The sequence below is a fragment of the Pristiophorus japonicus genome, chromosome X (genome assembly GCF_044704955.1).
Source record: "Pristiophorus japonicus isolate sPriJap1 chromosome X, sPriJap1.hap1, whole genome shotgun sequence".
In the NCBI taxonomy this organism is placed as follows: domain Eukaryota; kingdom Metazoa; phylum Chordata; class Chondrichthyes; family Pristiophoridae; genus Pristiophorus; species Pristiophorus japonicus.
Window position 1 is genome coordinate 6,378,670 of NC_092010.1, and position 23,675 is coordinate 6,402,344.

At 50.9% G+C, this 23,675-nt stretch overlaps 1 protein-coding gene across 1 annotated transcript in view; it reads right to left on the reverse strand.

The window, feature by feature from the left end:
• Positions 1 to 23,675, reverse strand: part of LOC139240999 (nck-associated protein 1-like) — a 394,739-nt gene that overhangs the window by 212,254 nt on the left and 158,810 nt on the right. Inside the window, exon 21 of the mRNA XM_070869663.1 lies at positions 18,284 to 18,502. Within this exon, the coding sequence (XP_070725764.1) occupies positions 18,284 to 18,502 (219 nt within the window). The remainder of the gene's footprint in view (positions 1 to 18,283; positions 18,503 to 23,675) is intronic.

Consider the following 23,675-nt stretch of genomic DNA (forward strand, 5'->3'; position numbering starts at 1 on the left):
TCATTGAGGGGCAGGAGGTACAGAGCATCATTGACGGGCAGTAGGTACAGAGCGTCATTGACGGGCAGTAGCTACAGAGGGTCATTGAAGGTCAATAGATACAGAGGGTCATTGAGGGGCAGTAGGTACAGATAGTCATTGAGGGGCAGTAGATACAGAGGGTCATTGAGGGGCAGTGGGTACAGAGGGTCATTGAGGGTCAGTCGGTACAAAGGGTTATTGAGGGGCAGCAGGTACAGAGGGTCCTTGAGGGGCAGTAGGTACAGATGGTCATTGAGGGACAGTAGGTACAGATGATCATTCAGGGGCAGTAGGTACACTGGGTCATTGAGGGGCAGTAGGTACAGATGGTCATTGAGGGGCAGTCGTTGCAGAGGGTCATTAAGGGGCAGTAGGTACAGATGGTCATTGAGGGGCAGTAGGTACAGAGGGTCATTGAGGGGCAGTAAGTACAGAGGATCATTGCGGGGCAGTAGGTACAGAGGGTCATTGAGGGGCAGTAGGGACAGAGCGTCATTGAGGGGCAGTAGGGACAGAGCGTCATTGAGGGGCAGTAGGGACAGAGCGTCATTGAGGGGCAGTAGGGACAGAGCGTCATTGAGGAACAGTTGGTGCAGATGGTCATTGAGGGGCAGTAGGTACAGATGGTCATTGAGGGGAAGGAGGTACAGCTAGTCATTGAGGGGCAGTGGATGCAGAGGGTCATTGAAGGGCAGTAGGTACCGAGGATCGTTGAGGGGCAGGAGGCACAGAGGGTTATTGAGGGGCAGTCGGCACAGAGGGACAATGAGGGGAAGTAGGTACAGAGGGTCATTGAGGGCAGTCGGTACAGATGGTCATTGAGGGGCAGTAGGTACAGAGGATCATTGAGGGTCAATAGTTCCAGAGGGTCATTAAGGGGCAGGAGGTACAGAGGGTCATTGAGGGGCAGGAGGTACTGAGCGTTATTGAGGGGCAGGAGGTACAGAGCGTCATTGAGGGGCGGTAGGTACACAGGGCCATTGAGGGGCAGTAGGTACAGATGGTAATTGAGGGGCAGGAGGTACAGAGCATCATTGACGGGCAGTAGGTACAGAGCGTCATTGACGGGCAGTAGCTACAGAGGGTCATTGAAGGTCAATAGATACAGAGGGTCATTGAGGGGCAGTAGGTACAGATAGTCATTGAGGGGCAGTAGATACAGAGGGTCATTGAGGGGCAGTGGGTACAGAGGGTCATTGAAGGGCAGTAGGTACAGAGGGTCATTGAGTGGCAGTTATTACAGAGGGTCATTGAAGGTCAATAGATACAGAGGGTCATTGAGGAGCAGTAGGTACAGAGGGTCATTGAAGGGCAGTAGGTACAGAGCGTCATTGAGGGGAAGTAGGTACAGATAGTCATTGAGGGGCAGTGGGAACAGAGGGTCATTGAGGGTCAGTAGGTACAGATGGTCATTGAGGGCAGGAGGTACAGAGTGTCATTGAGGGGCAGTAGGTACAGAGGGTCATTGAAGGTCAATAGGTACAGAAGGTCATTGAGGGGCAGGAGGTACAGAGGGTCATTGAGGGGCATTAGGTGCAGATGGTCATTGAGGGGCAGCAGGTACAGATGGTCATTGAGGGGCAGTCGGTACAGATGATCATTTAGGGGCAGTGGGTACAGAGAATCATTGAGGGGCAGTAGGTAGAGGGTCATTGAGGGGCAGTAGGTACAGAGCGTCATTGAGGGGCAGTAGATACAGAGCGTCATTGAGGGGCAGTAGGAACAGAGCGTCATTGAGGGGCAGTAGTTATAGATGGTCATTGAGGGTCAATAGGTACAGATGGTCATTGAGGGGCAGTAGGTACTGATGGTCATTGAGGGGCAGTAGGTACAGATGGTCATTGAGGGCAGGAGGTACACAGTGTCATTGAGGGGCAGTAGGTACAGAGGGTCATTGAAGGGCAGTAGGTACAGATGGTCATTGAGGGGCAGTAGTTGCAGAGGGTCATTAAGGGGCAGTAGGTACAGATGGTCATTGAGGGGCAGTAGGTACAGATGGTCATTGAGGGGCAGTAGGTACAGAGGGTCATTGAGGGGCAGTAAGTACAGAGAATCATTGAGGGGCAGTAGGTAGAGGGTCATTGAGGGGCAGTAGGTACAGAGCTTCATTGAGGGGCAGTAGGTACAGAGCGTCATTGAGGGGCAGTAGGTACAGAGCGTCATTGAGGGGCAGTAGGTATAGATGGTCATTGAGGGTCAATAGGTACAGATGGTCATTGAGGGGCAGTCGGTACAGAGGGTCATTGAGGGGCAGTCGGTACAGAGGGTCATTGAAGGTCAATAGATACAGAGGGTCATTGGGGTCAGTAGGTACAGGTGGTCACTGAGGGCAGTAGGTACAGCTGGTCAATGAGGGGCAGTAGGTACAGGTGGTCATTGAGGGGCAGTAGGTACAGAGGGTCATTGAGGGCAGTAGGTACAGGTGGTCATTGAGGGGCAGTAGGTACAGATGGTCATTGAGGGGCAGTAGGTACAGATGGTCATTGTGGGTCAATAGGTACAGAGGGACATTGAGGGGCAGTAGGTACAGATGGTCATTGAGGGGCAGTCGTTGCAGAGGGTCATTAAGGGGCAGTAGGTACAGATGGTCATTGAGGGGCAGTAGGTACAGAGGGTCATTGAGGGGCAGTAAGTACAGAGGATCATTGCGGGGCAGTAGGTACAGAGGGTCATTGAGGGGCAGTAGGGACAGAGCGTCATTGAGGGGCAGTAGGGACAGAGCGTCATTGAGGGGCAGTAGGGACAGAGCGTCATTGAGGGGCAGTCGGGACAGAGCGTCATTGAGGAACAGTTGGTGCAGATGGTCATTGAGGGGCAGTAGGTACAGATGGTCATTGAGGGGAAGGAGGTACAGCTAGTCATTGAGGGGCAGTGGATACAGAGGGTCATTGAAGGGCAGTAGGTACCGAGGATCGTTGAGGGGCAGGAGGCACAGAGGGTTATTGAGGGGCAGTCGGCACAGAGGGACAATGAGGGGAAGTAGGTACAGAGGGTCATTGAGGGCAGTCGGTACAGATGGTCATTGAGGGGCAGTAGGTACAGAGGATCATTGAGGGTCAATAGTTCCAGAGGGTCATTAAGGGGCAGGAGGTACAGAGGGTCATTGAGGGGCAGGAGGTACAGAGCGTTATTGAGGGGCAGGAGGTACAGAGCGTCATTGAGGGGCGGTAGGTACACAGGGTCATTGAGGGGCAGTAGGTACAGATGGTCATTGAGGGGCAGGAGGTACAGATAGTCATTGAGGGGCAGTAGATACAGAGGGTCATTGAGGGGCAGTGGGTACAGAGGGTCATTGAAGGGCAGTAGGTACAGAGGGTCATTGAGTGGCAGTTATTACAGAGGGTCATTGAAGGTCAATAGATACAGAGGGTCATTGAGGAGCAGTAGGTACAGAGGGTCATTGAAGGGCAGTAGGTACAGAGGGTCATTGAGGGGAAGTAGGTACAGATAGTCATTGAGGGGCAGTGGGAACAGAGGGTCATTGAGGGTCAGTAGGTACAGATGGTCATTGAGGGCAGGAGGTACAGAGTGTCATTGAGGGGCAGTAGGTACAGAGGGTCATTGAAGGTCAATAGGTACAGAAGGTCATTGAGGGGCAGGAGGTACAGAGGGTCATTGAGGGGCATTAGGTGCAGATGGTCATTGAGGGGCAGCAGGTACAGATGGTCATTGAGGGGCAGTCGGTACAGATGATCATTTAGGGGCAGTGGGTACAGAGAATCATTGAGGGACAGTAGGTAGAGGGTCATTGAAAGGCAGTAGGTACAGAGCGTCATTGAGGGGCAGTAGATACAGAGCGTCATTGAGGGGCAGTAGGAACAGAGCGTCATTGAGGGGCAGTAGGTATAGATGGTCATTGAGGGTCAATAGGTACAGATGGTCATTGAGGGGCAGTAGGTACTGATGGTCATTGAGGGGCAGTAGGTACAGATGGTCATTGAGGGCAGGAGGTACACAGTGTCATTGAGGGGCAGTAGGTACAGAGGGTCATTGAAGGGCAGTAGGTACAGATGGTCATTGAGGGGCAGTAGTTGCAGAGGGTCATTAAGGGGCAGTAGGTACAGATGGTCATTGAGGGGCAGTAGGTACAGATGGTCATTGAGGGGCAGTAGGTACAGAGGGTCATTGAGGGGCAGTAAGTACAGAGAATCATTGAGGGGCAGTAGGTAGAGGGTCATTGAGGGGCAGTAGGTACAGAGCTTCATTGAGGGGCAGTAGGTACAGAGCGTCATTGAGGGGCAGTAGGTACAGAGCGTCATTGAGGGGCAGTAGGTATAGATGGTCATTGAGGGTCAATAGGTACAGATGGTCATTGAGGGGCAGTCGGTACAGAGGGTCATTGAGGGGCAGTCGGTACAGAGGGTCATTGAAGGTCAATAGATACAGAGGGTCATTGGGGTCAGTAGGTACAGGTGGTCACTGAGGGCAGTAGGTACAGATGGTCAATGAGGGGCAGTAGGTACAGGTGGTCATTGAGGGGCAGTAGGTACAGAGGGTCATTGAGGGCAGTAGGTACAGGTGGTCATTGAGTGGCAGTAGGTACAGATGGTCATTGAGGGGCAGTAGGTACAGATGGTCATTGTGGGTCAATAGGTACAGAGGGACATTGAGGGGCAGTAGGTACAGATGGTCATTGAGGGGCAGTCGTTGCAGAGGGTCATTAAGGGGCAGTAGGTACAGATGGTCATTGAGGGGCAGTAGGTACAGAGGGTCATTGAGGGGCAGTAAGTACAGAGGATCATTGCGGGGCAGTAGGTACAGAGGGTCATTGAGGGGCAGTAGGGACAGAGCGTCATTGAGGGGCAGTAGGGACAGAGCGTCATTGAGGGGCAGTAGGGACAGAGCGTCATTGAGGGGCAGTCGGGACTGAGCGTCATTGAGGAACAGTTGGTGCAGATGGTCATTGAGGGGCAGTAGGTACAGATGGTCATTGAGGGGAAGGAGGTACAGCTAGTCATTGAGGGGCAGTGGATACAGAGGGTCATTGAAGGGCAGTAGGTACCGAGGATCGTTGAGGGGCAGGAGGCACAGAGGGTTATTGAGGGGCAGTCGGCACAGAGGGACAATGAGGGGAAGTAGGTACAGAGGGTCATTGAGGGCAGTCGGTACAGATGGTCATTGAGGGGCAGTAGGTACAGAGGATCATTGAGGGTCAATAGTTCCAGAGGGTCATTAAGGGGCAGGAGGTACAGAGGGTCATTGAGGGGCAGGAGGTACAGAGCGTTATTGAGGGGCAGGAGGTACAGAGCGTCATTGAGGGGCGGTAGGTACACAGGGTCATTGAGGGGCAGTAGGTACAGATGGTCATTGAGGGGCAGGAGGTACAGATAGTCATTGAGGGGCAGTAGATACAGAGGGTCATTGAGGGGCAGTGGGTACAGAGGGTCATTGAAGGGCAGTAGGTACAGAGGGTCATTGAGTGGCAGTTATTACAGAGGGTCATTGAAGGTCAATAGATACAGAGGGTCATTGAGGAGCAGTAGGTACAGAGGGTCATTGAAGGGCAGTAGGTACAGAGGGTCATTGAGGGGAAGTAGGTACAGATAGTCATTGAGGGGCAGTGGGAACAGAGGGTCATTGAGGGTCAGTAGGTACAGATGGTCATTGAGGGCAGGAGGTACAGAGTGTCATTGAGGGGCAGTAGGTACAGAGGGTCATTGAAGGTCAATAGGTACAGAAGGTCATTGAGGGGCAGGAGGTACAGAGGGTCATTGAGGGGCATTAGGTGCAGATGGTCATTGAGGGGCAGCAGGTACAGATGGTCATTGAGGGGCAGTCGGTACAGATGATCATTTAGGGGCAGTGGGTAAAGAGAATCATTGAGGGGCAGTAGGTAGAGGGTCATTGAGGGGCAGTAGGTACAGAGCGTCATTGAGGGGCAGTAGATACAGAGCGTCATTGAGGGGCAGTAGGAACAGAGCGTCATTGAGGGGCAGTAGTTATAGATGGTCATTGAGGGTCAATAGGTACAGATGGTCATTGAGGGGCAGTAGGTACTGATGGTCATTGAGGGGCAGTAGGTACAGATGGTCATTGAGGGCAGGAGGTACACAGTGTCATTGAGGGGCAGTAGGTACAGAGGGTCATTGAAGGGCAGTAGGTACAGATGGTCATTGAGGGGCAGTAGTTGCAGAGGGTCATTAAGGGGCAGTAGGTACAGATGGTCATTGAGGGGCAGTAGGTACAGATGGTCATTGAGGGGCAGTAGGTACAGAGGGTCATTGAGGGGCAGTAAGTACAGAGAATCATTGAGGGGCAGTAGGTAGAGGGTCATTGAGGGGCAGTAGGTACAGAGCTTCATTGAGGGGCAGTAGGTACAGAGCGTCATTGAGGGGCAGTAGGTACAGAGCGTCATTGAGGGGCAGTAGGTATAGATGGTCATTGAGGGTCAATAGGTACAGATGGTCATTGAGGGGCAGTCGGTACAGAGGGTCATTGAGGGGCAGTCGGTACAGAGGGTCATTGAAGGTCAATAGATACAGAGGGTCATTGGGGTCAGTAGGTACAGGTGGTCACTGAGGGCAGTAGGTACAGCTGGTCAATGAGGGGCAGTAGGTACAGGTGGTCATTGAGGGGCAGTAGGTACAGAGGGTCATTGAGGGCAGTAGGTACAGGTGGTCATTGAGGGGCAGTAGGTACAGATGGTCATTGAGGGGCAGTAGGTACAGATGGTCATTGTGGGTCAATAGGTACAGAGGGACATTGAGGGGCAGTAGGTACAGATGGTCATTGAGGGGCAGTCGTTGCAGAGGGTCATTAAGGGGCAGTAGGTACAGATGGTCATTGAGGGGCAGTAGGTACAGAGGGTCATTGAGGGGCAGTAAGTACAGAGGATCATTGCGGGGCAGTAGGTACAGAGGGTCATTGAGGGGCAGTAGGGACAGAGCGTCATTGAGGGGCAGTAGGGACAGAGCGTCATTGAGGGGCAGTAGGGACAGAGCGTCATTGAGGGGCAGTCGGGACAGAGCGTCATTGAGGAACAGTTGGTGCAGATGGTCATTGAGGGGCAGTAGGTACAGATGGTCATTGAGGGGAAGGAGGTACAGCTAGTCATTGAGGGGCAGTGGATACAGAGGGTCATTGAAGGGCAGTAGGTACCGAGGATCGTTGAGGGGCAGGAGGCACAGAGGGTTATTGAGGGGCAGTCGGCACAGAGGGACAATGAGGGGAAGTAGGTACAGAGGGTCATTGAGGGCAGTCGGTACAGATGGTCATTGAGGGGCAGTAGGTACAGAGGATCATTGAGGGTCAATAGTTCCAGAGGGTCATTAAGGGGCAGGAGGTACAGAGGGTCATTGAGGGGCAGGAGGTACAGAGCGTTATTGAGGGGCAGGAGGTACAGAGCGTCATTGAGGGGCGGTAGGTACACAGGGTCATTGAGGGGCAGTAGGTACAGATGGTCATTGAGGGGCAGGAGGTACAGATAGTCATTGAGGGGCAGTAGATACAGAGGGTCATTGAGGGGCAGTGGGTACAGAGGGTCATTGAAGGGCAGTAGGTACAGAGGGTCATTGAGTGGCAGTTATTACAGAGGGTCATTGAAGGTCAATAGATACAGAGGGTCATTGAGGAGCAGTAGGTACAGAGGGTCATTGAAGGGCAGTAGGTACAGAGGGTCATTGAGGGGAAGTAGGTACAGATAGTCATTGAGGGGCAGTGGGAACAGAGGGTCATTGAGGGTCAGTAGGTACAGATGGTCATTGAGGGCAGGAGGTACAGAGTGTCATTGAGGGGCAGTAGGTACAGAGGGTCATTGAAGGTCAATAGGTACAGAAGGTCATTGAGGGGCAGGAGGTACAGAGGGTCATTGAGGGGCATTAGGTGCAGATGGTCATTGAGGGGCAGCAGGTACAGATGGTCATTGAGGGGCAGTCGGTACAGATGATCATTTAGGGGCAGTGGGTACAGAGAATCATTGAGGGACAGTAGGTAGAGGGTCATTGAAAGGCAGTAGGTACAGAGCGTCATTGAGGGGCAGTAGATACAGAGCGTCATTGAGGGGCAGTAGGAACAGAGCGTCATTGAGGGGCAGTAGGTATAGATGGTCATTGAGGGTCAATAGGTACAGATGGTCATTGAGGGGCAGTAGGTACTGATGGTCATTGAGGGGCAGTAGGTACAGATGGTCATTGAGGGCAGGAGGTACACAGTGTCATTGAGGGGCAGTAGGTACAGAGGGTCATTGAAGGGCAGTAGGTACAGATGGTCATTGAGGGGCAGTAATTGCAGAGGGTCATTAAGGGGCAGTAGGTACAGATGGTCATTGAGGGGCAGTAGGTACAGATGGTCATTGAGGGGCAGTAGGTACAGAGGGTCATTGAGGGGCAGTAAGTACAGAGAATCATTGAGGGGCAGTAGGTAGAGGGTCATTGAGGGGCAGTAGGTACAGAGCTTCATTGAGGGGCAGTAGGTACAGAGCGTCATTGAGGGGCAGTAGGTACAGAGCGTCATTGAGGGGCAGTAGGTATAGATGGTCATTGAGGGTCAATAGGTACAGATGGTCATTGAGGGGCAGTCGGTACAGAGGGTCATTGAGGGGCAGTCGGTACAGAGGGTCATTGAAGGTCAATAGATACAGAGGGTCATTGGGGTCAGTAGGTACAGGTGGTCACTGAGGGCAGTAGGTACAGATGGTCAATGAGGGGCAGTAGGTACAGGTGGTCATTGAGGGGCAGTAGGTACAGAGGGTCATTGAGGGCAGTAGGTACAGGTGGTCATTGAGTGGCAGTAGGTACAGATGGTCATTGAGGGGCAGTAGGTACAGATGGTCATTGTGGGTCAATAGGTACAGAGGGACATTGAGGGGCAGTAGGTACAGATGGTCATTGAGGGGCAGTCGTTGCAGAGGGTCATTAAGGGGCAGTAGGTACAGATGGTCATTGAGGGGCAGTAGGTACAGAGGGTCATTGAGGGGCAGTAAGTACAGAGGATCATTGCGGGGCAGTAGGTACAGAGGGTCATTGAGGGGCAGTAGGGACAGAGCGTCATTGAGGGGCAGTAGGGACAGAGCGTCATTGAGGGGCAGTAGGGACAGAGCGTCATTGAGGGGCAGTCGGGACAGAGCGTCATTGAGGAACAGTTGGTGCAGATGGTCATTGAGGGGCAGTAGGTACAGATGGTCATTGAGGGGAAGGAGGTACAGCTAGTCATTGAGGGGCAGTGGATACAGAGGGTCATTGAAGGGCAGTAGGTACCGAGGATCGTTGAGGGGCAGGAGGCACAGAGGGTTATTGAGGGGCAGTCGGCACAGAGGGACAATGAGGGGAAGTAGGTACAGAGGGTCATTGAGGGCAGTCGGTACAGATGGTCATTGAGGGGCAGTAGGTACAGAGGATCATTGAGGGTCAATAGTTCCAGAGGGTCATTAAGGGGCAGGAGGTACAGAGGGTCATTGAGGGGCAGGAGGTACAGAGCGTTATTGAGGGGCAGGAGGTACAGAGCGTCATTGAGGGGCGGTAGGTACACAGGGTCATTGAGGGGCAGTAGGTACAGATGGTAATTGAGGGGCAGGAGGTACAGATAGTCATTGAGGGGCAGTAGATACAGAGGGTCATTGAGGGGCAGTGGGTACAGAGGGTCATTGAAGGGCAGTAGGTACAGAGGGTCATTGAGTGGCAGTTATTACAGAGGGTCATTGAAGGTCAATAGATACAGAGGGTCATTGAGGAGCAGTAGGTACAGAGGGTCATTGAAGGGCAGTAGGTACAGAGGGTCATTGAGGGGAAGTAGGTACAGATAGTCATTGAGGGGCAGTGGGAACAGAGGGTCATTGAGGGTCAGTAGGTACAGATGGTCATTGAGGGCAGGAGGTACAGAGTGTCATTGAGGGGCAGTAGGTACAGAGGGTCATTGAAGGTCAATAGGTACAGAAGGTCATTGAGGGGCAGGAGGTACAGAGGGTCATTGAGGGGCATTAGGTGCAGATGGTCATTGAGGGGCAGCAGGTACAGATGGTCATTGAGGGGCAGTCGGTACAGATGATCATTTAGGGGCAGTGGGTAAAGAGAATCATTGAGGGGCAGTAGGTAGAGGGTCATTGAGGGGCAGTAGGTACAGAGCGTCATTGAGGGGCAGTAGATACAGAGCGTCATTGAGGGGCAGTAGGAACAGAGCGTCATTGAGGGGCAGTAGGTATAGATGGTCATTGAGGGTCAATAGGTACAGATGGTCATTGAGGGGCAGTAGGTACTGATGGTCATTGAGGGGCAGTAGGTACAGATGGTCATTGAGGGCAGGAGGTACACAGTGTCATTGAGGGGCAGTAGGTACAGAGGGTCATTGAAAGGCAGTAGGTACAGATGGTCATTGAGGGGCAGTAGTTGCAGAGGGTCATTAAGGGGCAGTAGGTACAGATGGTCATTGAGGGGCAGTAGGTACAGATGGTCATTGAGGGGCAGTAGGTACAGAGGGTCATTGAGGGGCAGTAAGTACAGAGAATCATTGAGGGGCAGTAGGTAGAGGGTCATTGAGGGGCAGTAGGTACAGAGCTTCATTGAGGGGCAGTAGGTACAGAGCGTCATTGAGGGGCAGTAGGTACAGAGCGTCATTGAGGGGCAGTAGGTATAGATGGTCATTGAGGGTCAATAGGTACAGATGGTCATTGAGGGGCAGTAGATACAGAGGGTCATTGAGGGGCAGTCGGTACAGAGGGTCATTGAAGGTCAATAGATACAGAGGGTCATTGGGGTCAGTAGGTACAGGTGGTCACTGAGGGCAGTAGGTACAGATGGTCAATGAGGGGCAGTAGGTACAGGTGGTCATTGAGGGGCAGTAGGTACAGAGGGTCATTGGGGTCAGTAGGTACAGGTGGTCACTGAGGGCAGTAGGTACAGATGGTCAATGAGGGGCAGTAGGTACAGGTGGTCATTGAGGGGCAGTAGGTACAGAGGGTCATTCGTTACAGATGGTCATTGAGGGCAGTAGGTACAGATGGTCATCGAGGGGAAGTAGGTACAGATAGTCATTGAGGGGTAGTGGGTGCAGAGGGTCATTGAAGGTCAATATGTAGAGGGCCATTGAGGGGCAGTTGGTACAGAGGGTCATTGAGGGGCAGTCGGTACAGAGGGTCATTGAGGGCAGTCGTTACAGGTGGTCATTGATGGGTAGTAGGTACAGATGGTCATTGAGGGGCAGTAGGTACAGGTAGTCATTGAGGGGCAGTAGGTACAGAGTGTCATTGAGGGCAGTAGATACAGATGGTCATTGAGTGGCGGTGGGTACAGAGGGTCATTGAAGGGAAGTAGGTACAGAGGGTCATTGAGGGTCAGTAGGTACAGAGGGTCATTGAAGGTCAATAGATACAGAGGGTCATTGGGGTCAGTAGGTACAGGTGGTCACTGAGGGCAGTAGGTACAGATGGTCAATGAGGGGCAGTAGGTACAGGTGGTCATTGAGGGGCAGTAGGTACAGAGGGTCATTGGGGTCAGTAGGTACAGGTGGTCACTGAGGGCAGTAGGTACAGATGGTCAATGAGGGGCAGTAGGTACAGGTGGTCATTGAGGGGCAGTAGGTACAGAGGGTCATTCGTTACAGATGGTCATTGAGGGAAGTAGGTACAGATGGTCATTGAGGGGAAGTAGGTACAGATAGTCATTGAGGGGTAGTGGGTACAGAGGGTCATTGAAGGTCAATATGTAGAGGGCCATTCAGGGGCAGTTGGTACAGAGGGTCATTGAGGGGCAGTCGGTACAGAGAGTCATTGAGGGGCAGTAGGTCCCGAGGGTCATTGAGGGGCAGTAGGTACCGAGGGTCATTGAGGGGCAGTAGGTACCGAGGGTCATTGAGGGGCAGTAGGTACAGAGGGTCATTGAAGGTCAATAGGTACAGAGGGTCACTGAGGGTCAGTCGGTACAAAAGGTTATTGAAGCGCAGTAGGTACACAGGGTCATTGAGGGGCAGTAGGTACAGATGGTCATTGAGCGGCAGTAGTTGCAGAGGGTCATTGAGGGGCAGTAGGTACAGATGGCCATTGAGGAGCAGTCGGTACAGATGGTCATTGAGGGGCAGTAGGTACAGAGGGTCATTGAGGGGCAGTAGGTACAGAGGGTCATTGAGGGGCAGTAGGTACAGAGGGTCATTGAGGGGCAGTAGGTACAGAGGGTCATTGAGGGGCAGTAAGTACAAAGGATCATTGAGGGGCAGTAGGTACAGAGGGTCATTGAGGGGCAGTAGGTACAGAGGGTCATTGAGGGGCAGTAGGTACAGATGGTCATTGAGGGGCAGTAGGTACAGATGGTCATTGAGGGGCAGTCGGTACCGAGGGTCATTGAGGGGCAGTCGGTACAGTGGGTCATTGAGGGGCAGTAGGTACAGATGGTCATTGAGGGGCAGTAGGTACAGAGGGTCATTGAAGGTCAATAGGTACAGTGGGTCATTGAGGGCAGTAGGTAGAGGTGGTCATTGAGGGGCAGTCGGTACAGAGGGTCATTGAGGGGCCGTAGGTACAGAGGGTCATTGCAGGTCAATAGGTACAGAGGGTCATTGAGGGGCAGTAAGTACAGAGGATCATTGAGGGGCAGTATGTATAGAGCGTCATTGAGGGGCAGTAGGTACAGAGTGTCATTGAGGGGCAGTAGGTCCTGGTGGTCATTGAGGGGAAGTAGGTGAAGAGGGTCATTCAAGGTCAATAGGTACAGAGGGTCATTGAGGGGCAGTCGATACAGAGGGTCATTGCAGAGCAGTAGGTACAGAGCGTCATTGAGGGGCAGAAGGTACAGATGGTCATTGAGGGGCAGTCGGTACAGATGGTCATTGAGGGCAGTAGGTACTGGTGGTCATTGAGGGGCAGTAGGTACAGATGGTCATTGAGGGGCAGTAGGTACAGATGGTCACTGAGGGTCAATACATACAGAGGGTGATTTGAAGCTCAATTGAGGGGCAGTAGGTACACAGCGTCACTAAGCGGCAGTAGGTACAGATGGTCATTGAGGGGCAGTATGTACAGATAGTCATTGAGGGGCAGTAGGTACAGATGGTCATTGAAGGTCAATAGGTACAGAGGGTCATTGAGGGGCAGTAGGTACAGAGGGTCATTGAGGGGCAGTAGGTACAGGTAGTCATTGAGGGCAGTAGGTACAGATGGTCATTGAGGGGCAGTAGGTACAGATGGTCACTGAGGGCAGTAGGTACAGATGGCCATTGAGGGGAAGGAGGTACAGATAGTCATTGAGGGGCTGTGGGTACAGAGGGGCATTGAAGGGCAGTAGGTACAGAGGGTCATTGAGGGGTAGGTACAGATGGTTATTGAGGGGCAGTAGGTACAGAGGGTCATTGAGGAGCAGTAGGTACCGAGGCTCATTGAAGGTCAATAGATACAGAGGGTCATTGAGGGCAGTAGGTACAGGTGGTCATCGAGTGGCAGTAGGTACAGATGGTCACTGAGGGGAAGGAGGTACAGATAGTCATTGAGGGGCAGTCGGTACAGAGGATCATTGAGGGGCAGCACGTACAGATGGTCATTGAGGGGCAGCCGGTACAGAGGCTCATTGAGGGGCAGTATGGAAAGAGGGTCATTGAGGGGCAGTAGGGTAAGAGGGTCATTGAGGGGCAGTATGTAAAGAGGGTCATTGAGGGGCAGTAGGTGCAGAGGGTTATTGAGGGGCAATACGTACAGATGGTCATTGAGGAGCATTCTGCACTGATGGTCATTGAGCGGCAGTAGGTGCAGATGGTCATTGAGGGGCATTAGGTACAGATGGTCATTGAGGGGCATTAGGTACAGATGGTCATTGAGGGTCAATAGGTGCAGAGTGTCATTGAGGGGCAGTAGGTACAGATGGTCATTGAGGGGCAGTAGGTACAGAGGGTCATTGAGGGGCAGTAGGTACAGAGGGTCATTGAGGGGCAGTAGGTACAGAGAATCATTGAGGGGCAGTAGGTAGAGGGTCATTGAGGGGCAGTAGGTACAGAGCGTCATTGAGGGGCAGTAGGTACAGAGCGTCATTGAGGGGCAGTAGGTATAGATGGTCATTGAGGGTCAATAGGTACAGATGGTCATTGAGGGGCAGTCGGTACAGAGGGTCATTGAGGGGCAGTCGGTACAGAGGGTCATTGAAGGTCAATAGATACAGAGGGTCATTGGGGTCAGTAGGTACAGGTGGTCACTGAGGGCAGTAGGTACAGATGGTCAATGAGGGGCAGTAGGTACAGGTGGTCATAGACGGGCAGTAGGTGCAGACTGTCATTGAGGGGCAGTAGTTACAGATGGTCATTGAGGGGCAGTAGGTACAGATGGTCATTGAGGGTCAATCGGTACAGAGGGTCATTGAGGGGCAGTAGGTACAGAGGGTCATTGAGGGGCAGTAGGTACAGAGGGTCATTGAGGGGCAGTAGGTACAGAGGGTCATTGAGGGGCAGTAGGTACAGAGGGTCATTGAGGGGCAGTAGGTACAGAGGGTCATTGAGGGCAGTAGGTACAGGTGGTCATTAAGGGGCAGTAGGTACAGATGGTCATTGAGGGGCAGTAGGTACAGAGGGTCATTGAAGGTCAATAGGTACAGAGGGTCACTGAGGGGCAGTAGGTACAGAGGGTCATAGACGGGCAGTAGGTGCAGACTGTCATTGAGGGGCAGTAGTTACAGATGGTCATTGAGGGGCAGTAGGTACAGATGGTCATTGAGGGTCAATCGGTACAGATGGTCATTGAGGGTCAATCGGTACAGAGGGACATTGAGGAGCAGTAGGTACAGAGGGACATTGAGGGGCGGTAGGTACAGAGGGTCATTGAGGGGCAGTAGGTACAGAGGGTCATTGAGGGGCAGTAGGTACAGAGGGTCATTGAGGGGCAGTAGGTACAGAGGGTCATTGAGAGGCCGTAGGTACAGAGGGTCATTGAGGGGCCGTAGGTACAGAGGGTCATTGAGGGCAGTAGGTACAGGTGGTCATTGAGGGGCAGTAGGTACAGATGGTCATTGAGGGGCAGTAGGTACAGATGGTCATTGAGGGTCAATAGGTACAGAGGGACATTGAGGGGCAGTAGGTACAGAGGGTCATTGAGGGGCAGTAGGTACAGAGGGTCATTGAGGGGCAGTAGGTACAGATGGTCATTGAGGGGCAGTAGGTGCAGAGGGTGATTGAAGCTCAATTGAGGGGCAGTAGGTACACAGCGTCACTGAGCGGCAGTAGGTACAGATGGTCATTGAGGGGCAGTATGTACAGATAGTCATTGAGGGGCAGTAGGTACAGATGGTCATTGAAGGTCAATAGGTACAGAGGGTCATTGAGGGGAAGTAGGTACAGATGGTCATTGAGGGCAGTAGGTACAGGTGGTTATTGAGGGGCAGTAGGTACAGATGGTCACTGAGGGCAGTAGGTACAGATGGCCATTGAGGGGAAGGAGGTACAGATAGTCATTGAGGGGCTGTGGGTACAGAGGGTCATTGAAGGGCAGTAGGTACAGAGGGTCATTGAGGGGTAGGTACAGATGGTTATTGAGGGGCAGTAGGTACAGAGGGTCATTGAGGAGCAGTAGGTACCGAGGCTCATTGAAAGTCAATAGATACAGAGGGTCATTGAGGGCAGTAGGTACAGGTGGTCATCGAGGGGCAGTAGGTACAGATGGTCATTGAGGAGCAGTCTGCACTGATGGTCATTGAGGGGCAGTAGGTACAGATGGTCATTGAGGGGCAGTAGGTACAGATGGTCATTGAGGGTCAATAGGTACAGAGGGACATTGAGGGGCAGTAGGTGCAGAGGGACATTGAGGGGCAGTAGGTACAGAGCGTCATTGAGGGGCAGTAGGTACAGAGGGTCATTGAGGGGCAGTAGGTACAGAGGGTCACTGAGGGGCAGTAGGTACAGAGGGTCATTGAGGGGCAGTACCTGTATCCAGAGCATTTTTGGAGGCCCTGACAATAACCTGTGAGAATCCTGAGAATTGCAGTTGAACACACATCACGTAACCAGCAGTGAAACATCAACCATTGTGAAATTACATTTACTTCTCTCTCAGCACCGAGCATAGAACTCAAGGTCAGGTGGTACATTGGAATATGGTCTGGGAGCTCCCTCGAGAATCAGGGGATATGGATACATAACTAATGCCAAACCTAAAATGAGATTGCATGGAATGACATCGAAATTACAGCATAGAAACAGGCCATATATGCTGGTGCTTATGCTCCACACGGGCCTCCTCTCAGCCCTCTTCATCTCACCCTTTCAGCATAGCTTTCTTTCCCTTCATCCTTGTGTGTAACTCGTTTCCCCTTACTATTCACCTCAACCATTCCCTGTGGTAGCGAGGTCCACATTCTCACTACTCTCTGAGCAATGAAGTTTCTGCTGAATTTCCGAGTGGATTTATTGGTGACTATGTTATATTGATAGCCCCAAGTTCTGGTCTCCCCCACAAGCAGAAATATCTTCGCTACATCGACTATTTCAAACCATTTTCCTCGTTTTAAAGCCCGCTATCAGGTCACCCCTCAGACTTCTCTTTTCTACAGAAAAGAGTCCCAGCCTGTTCATCCTTTCCTGATGGGTTGAAGCTCTCAGTTCTCCAGTGCCTCTATATCCTTTTTATAATATGGAGACCAGAACTGTGCTCCAAGTATGGTCTAAGCAAGGTTCCATTCAAGTTCAACTGAACTTTATTGCTTGTCAATTCTACCCCTCTAGAAATGAACCCCAGCGCCTTGTTTGCTCTTTCATGGCCTTATTAACCGTTGTCTCTACTTTTAGTGGTTTGTGTATCTTATCCCTTTGCTCCTATTATTATCCAAGGAGTATGTGACTTCCTTATCTTCCTACTAAAAGGCACCACCTCACACTTACCTATATTGAAACTAATTTACCAATTAAACACCCATTCTGCAAGTTTATTAATATCTTCAAGTATTTTGCCGCTGTCCTCCTCAGTATTAAAAAATCCCCCAATTTGCTGTTGTCCGCAAATTTTGAAATTGTACTTCCAATTCCCGAGTCCAAATCGTTAATGTAAATGGTATACAACAGTAGTCCCAGCACCGATCCTTCTTCCAGTCTTTTGCCAGTCTGAGTAGCTACCTTTAACCCCAACTCTCTGATTTCTGTTCTGTCCTATCCATTCAGTCACTTGTCCCCTGACTCCACATCTCTGACCTTAGTCGTTAGCAATGTTCCCTTTCCACCGTGCGGCCAGCTCACTGGTTTTTCAATAGGAAAAACGTGCGGCATTTTGAATAAAAGGGCCGCGCACCCAAATAAAAATGAAAGTGAACATTGGTCAGAAGTCTTCCATGCAGTACCTTAACAAAGATCTTTTGAACATCTAGATATATTGGGGCCGAAAATGCCCCCTGCCCGAAACGGGGTGCCCGTTTTGTGTGTTCTTTTACCGCTGCTCTTTGTTTTTTTTTTCACTTGGATCCGGAAGTCGCTCTTAATGGGGGTGGTGACTACATTAGAGGGGCGGATATGGAGCGGTGGCAACAGCTGAGGGGCGGAAGCTGGGGGTGTTGCGGAGCGGCATCCGCGATGACATCAGCGCCGCGACAACACGGCTCTCCCCTTCACTTAAAGGGGAGAGCCTTCGCGATTTTAAAACTTCGGCCCACTGGGCCACAGGGAGGGTTTTGACCAGGCCAGCAGCCTGGCACCCAAGAGGGGGTGCCAGGCTGCCTGTTGGCGGCCCGGCCGAAACCAGGGGTATAACTGTTGGGCCGACATGGCAGTTGGCCGACAAGAAAAAAAAACATGGCGGCCACGGCAATGCGCCCTCCCCTTGAATGGCTGCTGCACAACCATTCCAGAAGGCTTCAGCCAAGGAAAAGCGTGCTTTGGCACCACCGGGCGGGCCGAAGATTTTCAGAGCGGAATTTCGCCGTCTTGGGGGTGGATCGGAGGTGCGCACGGTGATGAGACCCTTAACACGGATCGGTACAGGTGGGGGAGGAGATTGGGACACCGCCGGGAAACCTCAGGAGTGCAATTGGGCTATCAGCGGCCATTCCACAAAAAGTCGACGGCCTCTCCACTCCGCAGCGTGGCCGCTGATTTGCGGTGGTAACAGGCTTTAAGGAGAGGGGCAATTTCAGCCCCATTATGTCTAATCCAAATATGTTACACCTCTCCCTGATGTCAGAACAAAAGGATTACTTAACAAATTAAAAATATGACCTTCAAATCACAAATTGTAATTAATCAGCAGCAACCAATTGTCAAAGGGACAAACACAACGTTGAAATCTGGCAAAGCGGTGGCTTGACAAAATAACTCAAAATGGCCCAAATCATATTTGTTGCTCATTTGGCTATCACTCTGTGACAGTGAGCTTTCTACCTACCAATTGGTGTAGGCGGTGGTCAGGGTTATTTCTCCATTGACATCTACAGCTTGAGATTGCTGCAGCAGCACATCCTTGCAAATCCTGGTGACATCAATGTTAACATAATGGCCGACGGAATGCACAAATGCAATGAATGCCTTGACACTGGACAGCACTTCGGAGGGTTTGGCAATCTCCTGCATAGCTTGGTTGTAACCAGTTAGCCGCACAATAGCTCTGAATGACAAAATAAAAGGATTGAAAAGACATCAGTCTTCACCAATTGGTGTACGCACAAAAGAGCCGACAGCTTTAACAAGAGAGGTACAGAGGACACTAACTAAAGGACAGATCATGGAACCCCTTCTTAATTGTCGAATCATAGAGAAAGAAACACAAAGAAAGAAAAACGATGATCAAATGTTTAAGAAATTACGTTCTAAAACGCAGTCCGATTGCACTGGTTGATGCAAGTTTTTACGTTTGTGATTTTGCAAATGAGTTTGAGCAGAAACTTGAGCAAAAATTTCAATTGAGTAAACTAGCACAAGTTTGTGCACAATATGCGCCCGTATTGCCGATTGCGCCCAAAGCAGAAACTCTTCCCCGCGAGGTGGGTGATGCTTTAATGACCAGTGAGCATAATGGTATCATATTTGGCATTCCAAGAATTGGAGGTTAGTTAACCTCAAACAAAATTGGCACATTTTATTTGGACTGACTTTAAGGGCTGGAGAAGTTGTGTCAGATTTGAGTGTCAGATTGAGAGTGTTGGAACTGTGAGGTTCCTTCAAGGATGTGATCCAGAATGTAATAACCAAAGCAAAGGTACCAAATGTAAACACGCTGCCGCCGGGTTAAACGGGACAACCAAGCAACTCAAATAAAAAAAAAATAATTTAAGGCCATGAAGGAAAATAAAGAAAAAGAAAGTTTTGCATTTCTATAGCGCCTTTCACCACCTCAGGACATCCGAAAGCGCTTTACAGCCAGTGATGTGCTTTTGAAATGTAGTCACTGTTGGAATGTAGGAACCGCGGCAGCCAATTTGCGCACAGCAAGCTCCCACAAACAGCAAAAGAGGAAACACTTCGAGAAATACCCCAATCCCTCGGGCATCCATGGGACCTCAATCAGAGAGGAAAATTGGGGTAGAAGGAGGAAGAGGTAGAGGAACGAAGCGGGTTTCTCATAATGCTATGTGATAAACAGCGACAGAAACTAAGAGCCAGGGATATTTAGTCCTTTTAATAAGGGAAAACATGAGGGGCCATACTTTCCTTCGTTTCAAAAAATGACTTGCAAATAAAATCATGAACATAAAAGTCCTTTGAACTATTGATGTCCATCGTTGCTGTATTGCTATTTTACAATCTCCTCCTTCGTTACGCTCACCAACTTCTGCTATGACCTCATCAAAACACTCAATGGTGCGTCGTGCTCCTCAGCTGCATAGTTCTGCACCAGATTCTCAAAATGCTTTTTCCAATGTTGAAGTGGTAACAACACTCACTGCAGCACTAAAGATTGACAAGTGGTCCATTAACACACCCCTGGCCAACACAGTGCTACAGACTGTGGAGAATATAGAATTACATAGAATTTACAGAAACAGGCCATTTGGCCTTCCTGATCTGTACTGGTATTTATGCTCCACACGAGCCTTCTACCACACTAATGACCTCTTCCTACCCTGTCCCCCATAATCCCTATATTCCTTTCTCCCTCATGTACACAGCAAACTCCCTTAAATGCATCTGTGCTATTTGCTTCAACCACAGCCTGTGATAGCAAGTTCCACATTCTCACCGCTCTCTGGGCAACAAAATTCCTCCAAAACTCTTTATTTGACCAGTTAGTGGCTCTCTTATATTTATCTATCTTATATTTACGTCCTTGTTCTTGACTAACCCAACAGTGGGGTAGAAATCGTAGGCCCGCGGTTCGCTTAAAATTGAGCCTTAGGCCTCATTTCGCTGCTTTGAATGAGCTGCCGCTGCCTTTTGCAACCCCAGAGGCAGTCATGGGAACGGTTCTGTTTCCCCGGCAACAACAGCATCATCCCTGACTTCAGTCGGCCCGGCTCGGTGAGGCCGAGCGCAGTCAAATAAACACAATCCGTAACGCGACTGTAAGAAAGAGAGAGGCGCGGAGAGATTGTTCCTGGAATAATGTCAACCCCCGGATTGTGAATGTTCGATTACAGCTCTGTCCCGTCCGCCGGCAACACGTGATGTGTTGGCATTAAGTGCCCGCCTGCCCGCTCTCCTGGTGCCTAATGATCAATTTTGGGATGCTTGCCTCGCCGGGAGTGGCCCTCAAGTAAGTCCCAGGGAGGGGGAAAGGTCAATGGGAGAGGGCCTGGCACTTCCTGACTCCACGTCAATGTTTTTAAAAACTGACCTGACCTGACCTTTTTGGCGACGGATGCTCGCTAGGCCACAGCCACACCTGGGAAGCCTGAGGCGAGTTGGACTGGTGCCGGCTCCACTTAGGGCAGCTCGATTTCACGGAGGGTTCCTAAGACAGGCATTAGGCCACTCATTAGCAAATGCAAGGGGCCGAACCCCTGTTTTAGGCCATCGTTCCTGAAGCCTGTAAATCATCTGAGGCTGTAATGGTGCTGGGTATTTTTCAGGCATACTTGACAGGCAGGCAGAGCCCTGCGAAATTAGTCACTTTTCCCCCCATTTTTCTGTCTGGCCAATTTCTAACCCAGTCTCGTCAAATCTGCCTTATCATAGAATGATCCAGCATAGAAGTAGGCCACTTGGCCCATCCTGCCTGTGCCAGCTCTGGTTCTTTTGCCAATGACCTTAAGTCTGTGTCCTCTGGTTCCCGATCCTTCTGCCACTGGAAAAAGGTTGGGCTGGAAATTCGGTTCCGGCCATTTTGCGCCGTTATTCATAGCGGGGAGGTAAATATAGAGCCCCCTAAAGGTTTGCGGCTCCGACCGGGAAATTTGTTTGAAACACGGCTAGAGGGAAAGGGTGCGCTAAATCAGGCGGTCCACACCCGTGCTCGGCCCCTCCAACCGAAAACCTCAGCGTGAAAATGTAAGGCGTAATGCGCATGTTCCGAGGCCCGAGATCGATCTTAAAGGCGCGGCACTATAAGTCTGCCCGTGTGCACTTCCAACTGTGCACCCTGGGCAGAGCAGGAAAATGGAGGAGCAGGAAGGTCACCATCCTGCACGCCACTTCTCAGCCACGGCCGCTGAGGCGTTGATAGAGGTGGTTGAAAGGAGGTGGCAGGTGTTGCAGCCTCCTGAAGGCAGGAGGCCTGTTCCACAAGTTTATCGGAGGCTTTGCAGAGGTGGCACAGGACGAGAGCGGGTGAGTCCGAGTTTGGGAGAGGTCGGGAGTTCGGGAGAGCCCAAGAGCGGGAGGCCGCAGCGGTCGGTGAGGTGAGTTGGTAAATAGCTCTCTCCTCTATTTCTTTTTAAGTAGATTTTAAACTACAGGGTTAAGGCTAACTAGAGGGATAGCAGTCCAGCTCAGTCCTGTGGAGTGCACATCCTGCGGCATGTGGGAAGTCCTGGACGCTTCGCGCAGCATGGACAACCATGTGTGCAGGAGGTGTCTCCGGCTTCAACTGCTCGAGCTCTGCGTTTTGGAGCTGGAGCAGCGGGTGGAGTCAATAAGGTGCATCTGCGAGGCTGAGAACTACTTGGATAGCAGGTTTCAGGAGGTGATCACCCCTCAGCTTAAAAGCGTGCAGGTAGAGAGGAAGTGGGTGATCACCAGACGTAGTAAGTGTGCTAGGCAGGTAGTACAGGAGTCCCCCCGTGAGTCCTTCTTGCTTTCAAATCGATATTCACTTCTGGTGCCTCTGGGGAGTGCAGCCAGAGCCACGTCCAAGGCACCACGGGTGGCTCAGCTGCACAGGGGGGGAGGGACAAAAGAGCCCTAGTGATGGGGGATTCTATAGTTAGGGGAACAGACAGGCGTTTCTGCGGCCGTAGACGTGACTTGCGAATGATGTCAGGGTCGAGGATGTCACAGAGCGGATGCAGGGCATCCGGGGGGGTGGGAGGAGGGTAAACAGCTAGAGGTCGTGGTCTATATCAGGACCAACAACATAGGTAAAATAAGGGATGAGGTCCTATAGGAAGAATTCAGGGAGCTAGGAAGAAAATTGAAGGGTAGGATCTCAAAGGTAGTAATCTCCGGGTTACTACCGGTGCCATGTGCGAATGAGTATAAGAATAGAACGATAGAGAGGATGAACACACAGCTGGAAAGCTGGTGTAGGAGGGAGGGCTTTAAATTCTAGAGGCATTGGGACCGCTTCTGGGGGAGATGGGATCTGTACAAACCGGACGGGTTGCACCTCAACAGCGCCGGGACCAATATCCTCGTGGGGAGTTTGCTAGTGCTGTTGGGAAGAGTTTAAACTAGCTTGGCAGGGGGATGGGAACCCGAGAATGAATTCTAAAGGGAAGGAAGTAAAGCAGAAATTGAATAGCAAGAATCTAGAAAGCGAATCTATAAGACAGAGGAAACGGAGCGTAGTATGTAATAAACAAGGAGGTCTTCCTGTGCTGAATGGTATATACTTTAATGCAAGGAGTATAGCGAATAAGGCAGATGAGCTAAGAGCACAGGTAGACATTTGGGAGTATGACATTATAGTCATTACAGAAACATGGCTGAAAAAGGAGCAGATTTGGCAGATTAATATTCCTGGCTATAGGACTTTTAGACAAGATAGAGAGGGGGGGTAAAATGGGAGATGGGGGGTTGTGGTACTGATTAAAGAAAATATTACAGCGGTGAGGAGGGATGATATGTTAGAGGGATCACTAAATGAGGCCATATGGATCTAATTGAAAAATAAAAAAGGGGCAATCACATTGCTGGGAGTGTATTATCGACTCCCAAACAGTGGGAGGGAGATGGAGGAGCAAATATGTAGGCAAATTGCTGTGAAGTCCAAAAACCATAGGGTAGTAATCGTAGGGGATTTTAACTATCCAAATATTGATTGGGACAAATATAGTGTGAAGGGTATAGAGGGTGCGTAATTCTTGAAATGTATTAAAGAGAACTTTTTTAGTCAGTATGTAGCAAGCCCAACTCGAGAGGGGCGGTCTTGGATTTAGTTTTGGGGAATGAAGCTGGGCAGGTTAAAGGGGTATTAGTGGGGGAGCACTTGGGTGCCAGTGACCATAATTCAGTCAGATTCAAGTTGGTTATGGATAAGGACAAGAATAGGCCTGGAATAAAAGTTCCAATTTGGGGAAAAGCTAATTTTGCTAAGTTAAGGAGTGATTTGGCCATAGTGGACTGGAAACAGCTACTTGTGGGTAAATCAGTGTCGGAACAGTGGGAGACATTCAAGGAGATCATCAGGAAAGCTCAGGCTAAACATGTGCCCTTAAAGAAAAAGGCTGGGAAAAATAATTCTA